This window comes from Peromyscus maniculatus, chromosome 8 (assembly GCF_049852395.1).
Source record: "Peromyscus maniculatus bairdii isolate BWxNUB_F1_BW_parent chromosome 8, HU_Pman_BW_mat_3.1, whole genome shotgun sequence".
NCBI classification, from domain to species: Eukaryota; Metazoa; Chordata; class Mammalia; order Rodentia; family Cricetidae; genus Peromyscus; species Peromyscus maniculatus.
This window is the reverse complement of record NC_134859.1, coordinates 82,780,550-82,791,654: the sequence shown is the minus strand read 5'-3', so window position 1 is coordinate 82,791,654 and position 11,105 is coordinate 82,780,550. Positions and strand designations below refer to the sequence as shown.

The following is an 11,105-nucleotide window of genomic DNA, read 5'->3' as shown; positions in this document are numbered from 1 at the left end:
GCGAGAACACAATTAAGCTGTCGCCTTTTGCTCCTAGGGGAAAGCACTGGGGCTTCGCCCAACCTCACCCAGTTCTAGTCTATCCTGGAGTTTGGGGGAAATGCCGAATCCACTCCACTTCCCCCAGAAAGACGTACCCACCAAGGAGGTGCGGTGGACTGGCCTGCGGGTAGAGCAGAGGTGGCTTGCATTCTTAGCACTGAACCCCAGGGAAATAAAATACACCCAGAGTGGGTTAAGGCAGGGTAACTCTACTTACAGTTTGGTTACCCCCACCTTGCCTCAGTTTCTTCATCTGAAAGGCAAGCCTCAGAACTGTCCTTGGGGATGTCGTAGTTTATGAAGAGCTGAGCTCCCAACTCTTCTAGTAGGAAAGGCTGGGGCGGTGGTGGCCGCAGGGACCACCACAGTTCCCGGGGCGTGAGACCCTGGCGCGCACAGTCACAATGCACCAACCCGAACAATGACTAGACCATTGGAGGGCAGCGTAGACGCCGGGCAAGATCCAGCTCCTGGGCGGGGTCTGTGGGATGTGGGCGGGCACGGTCCCGCAGCTTTTTCCTTCTCGGACTGGGACACAACCAGCTGTGCAGTCGGCAGAGAGGTGGCCAGAGCAATCCGCGATGACTTCCAGCTAGTGAGTGTCCCTGGCCCGAGAAAAAAGTGGCGCGCGATGCTGGGGAGCAACCGGTGCGGGGGCGGCAGTGCGCCGGCGGAGGGCAGGTGGCGGGTGGAGCCCGGGGAGTCCTCGCGTGGGAGGCAGCAGCCTCCGGGTACGGTGCGTGCAACCTTGGCTGGAGACAACCCCCCCCCCTCGACGCCCCCTGTCTCCGCTGCTGCTCCGGTGCAAACAGGGAACCAGGTTTCCCGTGTGAAAATCCGACCTGGAAGTTGTTCCACGGTCAAGCACACGCCGAGGGCAGGTCTGAGCGTGGGGTGGTGCCTTGGGGGTGCCGGGCGCAAGGCTAGAAGCCCTGAAGCCCTGAGCAGAGACTAGGCGCCTATCTGACTGAGTTCTGGGATCTAGCGGTCGGATGCATGCGGGCTCAAGCAAGTTCAGGAGCCTTGGTCCCTGAGTCCCTTCCAGAGAGTTCCATAGCCACCTTCGCAGACTCCATGGTTTCAGAATGTTGGGGTCTGGAGTGAGGTGCTCAGCTGAACCTCAGTGAGCCTGCACCATAGCACCGCACGCCGAAGACGCTGGAAGGTTGACTTAATAATGAACGCGGGAAAAAATGTCCTTGGACGTGTTCGATTAGTTTTTACAAATTACATAGAAGGATTAGAAAGAGTGTTGTGGCCGGGTGATGGTGGCACGCGCCTTAACCCCAACACTCGGGAGGCAGGGGGAAGCACAGTTCTGTAAACTCGAGACCAAGGTTATTTTCTCCGTTTTTTTTTTTTTTCCAAATGCAAATGCAGTTAAGGGAGATGTAGCTCAGTTGGTGGAGGGCTTGCCTGACACTCCAGAAGCCTTGAGCTCAATCCCAACTCCCTGGGAGGCAGAGGTCCACAATTTTGAGGCTAGATGGGGAGATCAACTTTAAAATGGGCTGAGGAGGTGTGGCTCTGTGGGGTATGGTGCTCGCCTCCTGTGCACCAGTACCGGGATCGTTTTTTTTTTTTTTTTTTTTTTTTTAAATAGCAAAAGACGGTCCACAAAAGATGCAGGGAGTGAGGGGGAAGGCAGATCTCTCGTGTACCCTTGCCCACTGCTGAGGACTTCAGAGGGAAGGTAGAAGCTGGGCTCATTTAACGGGCTCAGTGAACATGAATGATGCCAATCAAATTTAAGGCTGGCAGATGTTTGACAAACTTCGTATTTCCTTCATTTATGAAAAGCTAGAATTTTGCTTCTAGATCTACAATCTTAATCCATGCTGTGTGCCATTTTCCTGTTTCTACTGCTTGGTGCTGGCCGGTGCGGTCCCGGGGAAACCATCATCTGTCTCTTCTAGCCCCTGAAATGCCATAGCTCCTCTCAGCATACCCAACCAACTCAGAGAGACATTATTGTCCATACACTACACTGAATACATGTTAATTTTTACATTCATTTCAAAAACCAGTGTGGCGGTGTGTGTCTGTAGTAATTCCAGCAGTTCAGGAGGTTAAAAGTTCAATTCATTCTATACCCCGTAGAACACTCAGGAGCTGGCTCTGTGAGTGGACAGAAAAGCGTGATGACAGGGAACGGTCAGGAGACCAGCATTTACTTAGGGTGAGTCAACTGTGCTCCTGACAAGGCCCATGAAGAAGGAAGTGCTGATACCTCTCTCCATGTTAGAGTTGAGACTGAGGGAGAAAGTTGTCCCAGGACCATGCTGGAAGGAGCTGATTGGAGTTTACCTCCATCCTGGATTTTGATTATTTGGGACATTTACTAGAATTTCATTTGACAATTGTTGGTGAATGGAGAGATGGGTCAGTAGTTTAAAACACACAATGCTCTTGCAGAGGCACTGTGTTCGAGTCCCAGCACTAATGTCTAGCAGGCCCTAAGCACCTGTGACTCCAGCTCCAAGAGGATCTGAAACCTACACACACACACACACACCATCAAATCAGATGTCCTGGGCAAAACTTTCATTCCAACATTACATTCTCCTCCCTTGGAACTTGAACAACACATTTCTTTTTTTTTGAGGTGTGGTGGGGAGCATGAGGTTTCTCTGTGTAGCCCTGGAACTAGCTGTGTAGACCAGGCTGTCCTTGAACTCACAGAGATCCACCTGCCTCTGCCTCCATGTGCTAGGGTTAAAGGCGCCTCCTCTCCTGCTGAGGCCACTGCCACCACACCACAGCAGCTGCATTCAGCTTTTTATGTGGGTTCTGGGGTCAAACTCGGGTCGTCAGGGTCCCACAGCAGGGGCTTCTAACATCTGCTGAGCATCTTCCCAGTTTTTCTTTCCTTTCAGGGCAACTGAAAAGGTATGCTTTTTGAAGTTTTTCAGATTGTATGGAATCCGTAGGAAGTAAAGGATTACAAAGGCCAGGGATGTAGCTTTGTGGTAGAATGCTTGTAGTTTGCATGAGGACCTGAGTTCATGCTTTATTTTATGAAAGGGGGAGGGACTTGGTAAGCTAAGATGCTGAGTTCATACTTGTTGAGATATTACACTTTCCAAGCAGTTTTTGGTGGTGCTGGGTACTGGCCCCAGCTCCTTAGGAGTGTTAAGTGTGTGCCCTTCTACTGAGCTACAGCTTCATCCCCACCTAAAGCAAAATCCAAACCAGAAACCTACCACCAAGAAACACACAGGCCATGTTATACTTGGCAGTTGGCTCTGTTTCAACATTTTAAGTTTTTGTTTGTTTGTTTTTGTTGTTGCTTGTTTTTTAGAGACAGGGCCTCTCTGTGTAGGCCTGGCTGTCCTGGAACTCACTGTAGACCAGTCTGGCCTTGAATTTAGAGATCTGCCTGCCTCTTCCTGGGATTAAAGCCATGCGGTACCACCACTTGGCTTCTTTTTTTTTTTTTTTTTTTTTTTTTTTTGTTGTTGTTGTTGTTCCTTGAGACATGGTTTATGTAGCTCTGTCTGGGCTTTCAGACTCACTTTGTAACCCAGACTGGCCTGATCCTTCTGCCTCATGGTGTTTTAAAGTTTAAGCATCAATTTAAAACTTCAAGTAGCAGTCAGGTGGTGGTGGCACTCGGCTTTAATCCCAGAATTCGGGAGGCAGAGGCAGGCGTATCCTCGTGAGTTCAAGTCCAGCCTGATCTTCTGAGTGAGTTCCCGAACAGCCAAAGATACACAGAGAAACCCTGTCCTGAGAAACCAAAAAGAAAAAAAATTTCCTCAGGTAGAATGAAACTCAGGTTTCATCTTCAAAATCGTTGTTTTAGTGCATGGAGGAAGCAGATTCCACAGGGAAGAGGTGTCACAAGTTCCTGAGGAAGGATGGTTGAGCTCATTTCTGAATGTATGGACAGCCTGAGACCTAATACCGAGCCTCCAATGACCTAGTATCCCAGGTGGATGCTGGGAGTCAAGTACCCAACTATGAGTTCTGCAGATTAAATTCCATGTTAGGGAAGTTCTTAAAGATACAGTGCTCACTTGAAGATGAACAGGAGGCAATCGCCCAGAAAGTCCTGCCTTTCTGGGATAAAAGACTCCTCGTGCAAAAATGGAAATTCCCCAAAGTAAAGGGCCCGTGAGCTGGCTCAGTGGGTGAAGGCACTTGGACCACAAGCCTGAGGGGCCTGGCTTGGAACCCTGGAACCACGTAAAGGTGAGAGGAGAGAACTAACTGCATGAAGTTGTCCTCTGATCTCCCCACTTGCATGTGTGCCCCACCCCATCATGCCTGTACACATGTGCATGCACACACACACACACACACACACACACACTCTTCTTTAATCCCGGCACTGGGGAGGCAGAGACAAATGGATCTCTGTGAGTTTAAGGCCAGCCTGGGCTACATAGAGAGTTTTAGGATAGCCAGAGCTACATAGGGAGACCCTGTCTCAAACCAAACATGAAAAAGACATAGAAAGCAACAACAACAACCCCCTCAAAGCCATTGTTCACTTGGGGTTTATTTATTGCTACATGACAAGTTGTGAAGTAAAGCTGAGACCGTTTAAAGATGCTTAAGAATTCATCAAAAATGACAGGCTGGGTGTGGGGGTTTGAGTTCTAGTACCACAATCAATATAATCAATCAACCAATCAATCATAAACCTAAATGTTATCACAATTTCATTGATTTATTTATTTTAAAGATGTGTTCTGTAGCCTAGCCTGGCCTCAAACTCTCCTTCCTCAGCCTCTTGAGTTCTGGGATTACAGGTATGCCCTGAGAGAGAAATACATTCAGATTTAAACATTTTAATGAAAACATTGACTATGATTAGTCTAATGCTCGAATCAGGCTCCAGTGCCCACTTCCTAGCCCATTGCTGTGGCTAGAGGCTGTAGATCCTCTTCAGGTGGGACTCTGCCAATTCACCATATGGAAGCTAGCTTCTGAAGGAAAAGAAGAAATTAAAAAGGAAGGACATGACTGCTCCTAGATATGGTGGAGGAGAAAGTTTCCTCTAGATAAAAGAGAGAGCATGGCTAGAGGCAGAGATACCTGGCAGAGTCCAGAGTGAATATGACCAGACTGAGTCATATGAGGAGAGGTGTAGGCAGAATTTTGCTGTCCTGACTGCCTGCTCCCAATAACTGACTTGGGGACTTAATATAAGTGCTTGGCTAATAGCTCAGGCTTGTTATTAACTGGATCTTACAACTAACTCATTTCTATTAATCTATGTGAAGTCATAAGGCTTGTGGCTTTTACCTCTAACCCATTTAGTGTGTCCGACTTGTTCTCCATCTGGCTGGTGACTCCACTGACTCTTCCCTTCCTCATCCCATCATCCTTAGTTTGGCTTTCCTGTCTAACTTTATCCTGTTCTGCTATTGGCCAGTCAGCTTGTGTATTAGACCAATCATAGCGACATATATTCACACAGTGTGCAGAAGGGTTATTCCACAGCATTTCCCCCTTTTGTCTAATTAAAAAGGAAGGTTTTAACTTTAACATAGTAAAATTATATACTACAAAGCAGTTATCAAGGGGCTGGAGAGATGGCTCAGTGGTTAAGAGCAGTGATTGCTCTTCCACAGAACCCAGGTTCAATTCCCAGCATCCACATGGCAGCTCACAATTGTCTGTAACTCCAGTTCCAGGGGACCTGACACCCTCACACAGACATATATGCAGGCAAAACACCAATGCACATAATATAAAAACAAATTAGAAATCAAAACACCCACAAAAAAACAGTTATCAAGTATGAATTACAGTTACAATATCCAGTCTATTTTTGTATTTGGCAAAATTAGAGAAAATACTCTATTATCTATCTTATCTTGATGAGTCTAAAGTCTTATACCTAATTTGCTTTCTATCATAACTAAGGAAAACTATAAGTTTAACAATTTAGTTTTTAACTCTATCAAATATCCTAGAAGGATGAAATGTTACCTAATGACAGGAACATCAGGCTGCCTGGACCCAAATTTCCTCTGCAATGTTGGAGCATCCAACTCTGGCCTACAGGTCTAGCATATCTGACAGACTTTCCTGTCAAGCAGAGAATTGTAAAGGACTGTCCCTACCTTGTCTTGGCTGTGGGGCGTTTACCCACCACCCCCACAGTTCCCCAGAGTTTTCTTGAGTGCAATCAGCAAGAAATATTAGATAGAAGGATTTATAGCAGAGAATCTTGCAGAAATAAACAGATAGAAAATAAAGGATAGCCTCGAGAGGGCCTGGAACCTATTCCAACGGGCCCTGACTGTTTCTGGCCCAGGGTTTTTATAGAGATGCCAAGGGGTGGAGCAAAAGACCTCCTCCCCCAGCACAGCCAAGTGCAGACCATCTCAGACACCAGCACTCAGGCCCGTGGTCCTGATCATCCTCTATTTGGACCTGCTGGGTAAAGCCACGAGGAACCCGAGAATGGGCTCCCACAGGTCCCCCCTTCTTAATATATAAAAAAATAATTATTAATGGCTTATAGCAATCTCCATAGCTGTTACACCTCCCAGTATGGGAGTAGAGGATGATATAGATGGCATTTCTCTTTTGAATTAGGTCCAAGGTGACTACAGCAGTCTTAGCTGCCTCAAACCCTGTCTAAACCAAAAACTCTTAAGGCGACTACAAACTTAAAGAATCCCTTAGCTTCATCATTACCATTAACAGGTTAACATAAATATCGCTATACATAGTCACAATTCTCTCAATCTTACAACTCAAAGCAAACTCTTAACAGAACCATTTGAATTAGCATATATGATGCTATATATAGTTAACAATTTTCTCCGACTTACAACTTTAACTCAGTGATTTGAATTTTCTTGTTAACAGAACATAGGAAAAACTTCGATGTATTCACATCAAACTTAAATATTTCCTTAACTCCACAAAACCAGGGTGCATTAATATCAATAGGTTTCTGCGAACATAATTCAATCTCATAACTCCTCCTTTCATTTATAACTTTTTAAACAAAATCTCAAACCTAGTTAGAGGAATCCAAACTTATACAATTCCTACAAACCCATATTGAAAAGCAATATTTTCAATCTAACCATTAACACTTTGAAAACTTTTAGCTAAACATCCAAAAGAGTTTTATAAAACTCTTTACACTTTAAATTTTAGTATACCCATTTGCATTTCTTACTAACAAATCATGACATTAATCCACTCAAACAACAATTTAAATTAAATAGACTAAGGAATATTAACTCTTCCTTTTCTTTATAATTTTAAGCAAAATCTCAAGCCTAGTTAGAAAACCCAAACTTTTCTGTTTAAACAGTTCCATTTGTAACACAAAAACAGTTCTGTACGTAATTCCATTTTCACATAAACAGTTCCACAAAACAATTCATAAATCACCAGTTAATAAAGCATATACGCATACACAAAATTGCATCTTGATTCTAAGTAGAAATACATTTCTTCATTTAAACAGTTCCATTTTTAACCCAATTCCAGAAAACCGTTCCTAGGTCATTACTCAAAACTGTCCCATTGCAATGAAATCTCTATTGTTTATTTCATTTAAGTCTTAAAATTCAAATGATAAATTCTGGTACTAGCCTTCCAAATATGAAAAACCCATAACCAAAATCTTTTTGTAATTTTATCTCATTTTTAAGTTCAAAAAGTTCAAACAAGAAAAATTCTGATATCAGGCTTTCACTTCCAAATATGAAGAGACATTTTTCAACCAAAACTTCTTGCAGTTAATAATTTTTGTTCAAACAAGCATCTCTGAACTTTTATTCTCAAGCCAGAGACCTTTTTAGGTACAGTAGTATTCTAAACCGCACCGTTTTTTGATGTTAGCTCAGGTTTTTCTGTGTTACGTCGATTTTCCACGGATCTCAGCTGCGAATGCCTTGTTGTGCTGGTTCTGGCGTCTGCCATTTTTAGCTTCTTAGCGGCTTCTGGAGCTTTTGAAACCATTCAGACTGCCTACTATGAAGTCTACTAGGACACTAACCTTCTGTGTCTCGGGTTCTTTCACCATATACACTAAGAATAGACTCACACTTAACATTTACACTTTACAAACTCACATATAACTTTTTTTGCCTTGCAAAGCATTTAGACTCAATTCAACATTTACATTTTTTTCAAACTCACATATAATGTATTAACATCTACTTATTTATACTCCTTAAGGAAACTATAGAACTACTTTAGCAAATATATTTCTTATTACTTCTTATACACAACTAGTATCTTTACTTCTTACAAGCTTATTACTACATGTCTTAAGACTACCTTAGCTACTTCTTGCAAGCTTATATTCTTAAAGGAATTCTATAGATCTATTTTACAAACTTAGCTACTTCTTGCAAGCTTATATTCTTAAAGGAATTCTATAGATCTATTTTACAAACTTATATAGGCTACCATTAGCATATATCTAACTTAGCAAACACCTAAAGATTTCTTAACACAGATCTAACAAGACAGAATTTTTACAAACTCACATATTTTTGTCTTTCTACTTCTTACTCTTAATTATTATTATTATTATTATTATTATTATTATTATTATTTTGTGGATAGTACTTGGTTTATTCATTAGAAAAACAAAAACAAAAACCCAATAGGTCTTACATACAAAACAAGATGCTTTTTGTTTTCAAGGGTTAAAAGCACTCTTTAAAAATTTAAAGTGGGAACACGGATGACACAAAGCTGTTTCTCCCAGAAACACATGAACAAATGTAATATGCACATGGAATTTATTATACACAGACCATTCAGGGGCAAGACAGGACCACAGAGCCCTGTGCCCGTCACAGCTCCAACATGGCAGACACTGAGGGTGGTGGGAGTATGTGTCAGCATCTGGGCACAGAAGTGAATTGGTGCATAAAATAGAAAACTCACTTCCACGTTAGAACACCAACAGAATTCAGCCACAGTGTAGAGCCACAGCAATCCAGTACACTGAGCTGCTTGACTCAGGGGTGACAGGGAGATAATCGCAACACAGATGTAACCCTCACATCTGGGGTCCAGCACATCTTCAGCCCCAAGTTGCCACTGGCACCTCAGCACCAAGGCAGTTATCACTCTGGCTAACTTTCCAGGACCCAACGCTGCTGCCTGCAGCCTGGCCTCAGCACTGGCCAGGCCCTTCTTTCTCCTGTGTAGAGGCAGGGTTTGCAGAAAAGCCATGCAAGCTGCTGGTGTCATCGTTGGTCACATACAACTGGGCTTTGAGTCCTACAGGGCTGGTGTGGGGAGGGTTTGTCTCCACTGTTTCTAGGGCTGGGGTTCTCCATCACAGGTGACTAAGGTGTTCAGGGACCAAACCATCTCATGGCCTCACTCTCCACTTACTCTTAATTATTATCACCATCTCTATTAGAAAGATTCTCTTAACTAGACAGGAAGTACGTACATCATTTCTAAAGTTTAGAGTTTATAGTCAGCTTTGTTATAAAGCACTGGGATTTAGTGAGTGTTGTCATTATAGAGTTGTGATACTTGTTGCTAGGGGATTGTAACATTCTCGGGACGAAGCCACACTCCAAAGTTGCCAGATCTCTCAGCCGTTCCGGACCAGCAGAGATGCACTGTCAGCAGTAGACAGTTTTTAACTAGAGGCTGTCCCTTCACCCAAATTCATAGTAGTTCCCCTAAATGCCTCAATTCAGACAAACATTTCTATTACAGCAGCACTTTTGGTTTGTTCTACGGAAAAACTTCACTTCACGCTGAGGGTGAAATTACCATATTTAGCTTCTGTAAAGCTCTTCGCCAATACTGCACAGCTACTAGGTGATATAAGGTATTTTTCTAAAGGAGCTAGTAAAGCCAAAAGTGGCACAGCTCTGAACTCTTATTCCTCACTGTTTGCATTAAACCAGTGACAAAACCTCAGAAGCACTAATCGAGCCACTTTCATTCTGGTTCCTTTATAGGAACCTCATTGGACCTGACCTTCCTTAGTTCCACGCTCCTTACCAAATGCTCCAGTAACCACCGAGCTTCATTCTCCTCTTGTGAAAAAACACAAACATGTCCTCAACCCCATATTAAAACAGGATCGGGCCGGGCGGTGGTGGCGCACGCCTTTAATCCCAGCACTCGGGAGGCAGAGCCAGGCGGATCTCTGTGAGTTCGAGGCCAGCCTGGGCTACCAAGTGAGTTCCAGGAAAGGCGCAAAGCTACACAGAGAAACCCTGTCTCGAAAAACCAAAAAAAAAAAAAAAAAAAAAAAAACAGGATCGGGACCCTTCCATAATCCCGAGCAGGGATCTTTCCATTTCACTTGAGTTTCAGGATTTAGTATTTTCACTTCATTAGCTTTAACTCCTGATGTTATTAGCGGCTGTGATATTTAGCATTGATTTCTTATAAGGAACTTTCAGGTAAAGCAACTCTTTTGTAAGACAGCTAGATTTTCTGAAGTTTGTTTCCCATCTATAAAGCAGTCATTTCTTTTCTGAATGCCTGTTTCCTTGTCTCCTTATTAGATTTGCAAAGGAATTACTCATTGCAGGCAGTTTGTTCAAAAGGCAAAAAACTTTTTTAATTTCAACGTAAGTTTTTTCATATCTAAGACAACGTTCAGTGTATAAACTGCTTTCCCTTGTTTTAAAGATTTTAAAGTGGCTTGTTTGCTCTTAAAGGTAGCTTTTGTCATCCAACTACCGTAAACACTTTGCACGGCTATTAGGGTAAATAAGGCATTTTACCAACAGAGCCCCAAACCTCGAAGCTCCTAGTTCGTATCCTTTCAATCTTTCATTGGAACTGATACTTAAACTTAGACTACTTTCCTTCTTTTAAAAGCTGTATTTTAAGTTTACCATGAACGTATCTTCGAGCTGACAAAAGTGTTTCAGGGCAATGTCGCCATCTTCAGCAGAAAAACTACCTTTCCCAGAATGCATTTCCCTTATATCAGTCCATAATAATATCAGTCCCATATCAGTCCCTTATATCATTTCCCATATTTCTTATCGGGTTTGAGAGTCAACTGGTTCTCTTTTACCAGACTTGCTTACCAATTCTTGCCCGGGAGGTTTGAACAAAGTTTTTTGCTTTTGCAATGGGAGATT

At 43.2% G+C, this 11,105-nt stretch overlaps 1 protein-coding gene across 2 annotated transcripts in view; it reads left to right on the top strand.

The window, feature by feature from the left end:
• The first annotated feature begins 496 nt into the window (after nt 1-496).
• B4galnt2 (beta-1,4-N-acetyl-galactosaminyltransferase 2 (SID blood group)) overlaps nt 497-11,105 on the top strand; it is a 55,073-nt gene continuing 44,464 nt past the window's right edge. Inside the window, exon 1 of one of the 2 annotated variants that reach the window (XM_016007895.3) lies at nt 497-637. In XM_016007895.3, the coding sequence (XP_015863381.1) occupies nt 531-637 (107 nt within the window). In that variant the 5' untranslated portion in view covers nt 497-530. The remainder of the gene's footprint in view (nt 638-11,105) is intronic. The other variant, XM_076543208.1, reaches the window with a different exon arrangement.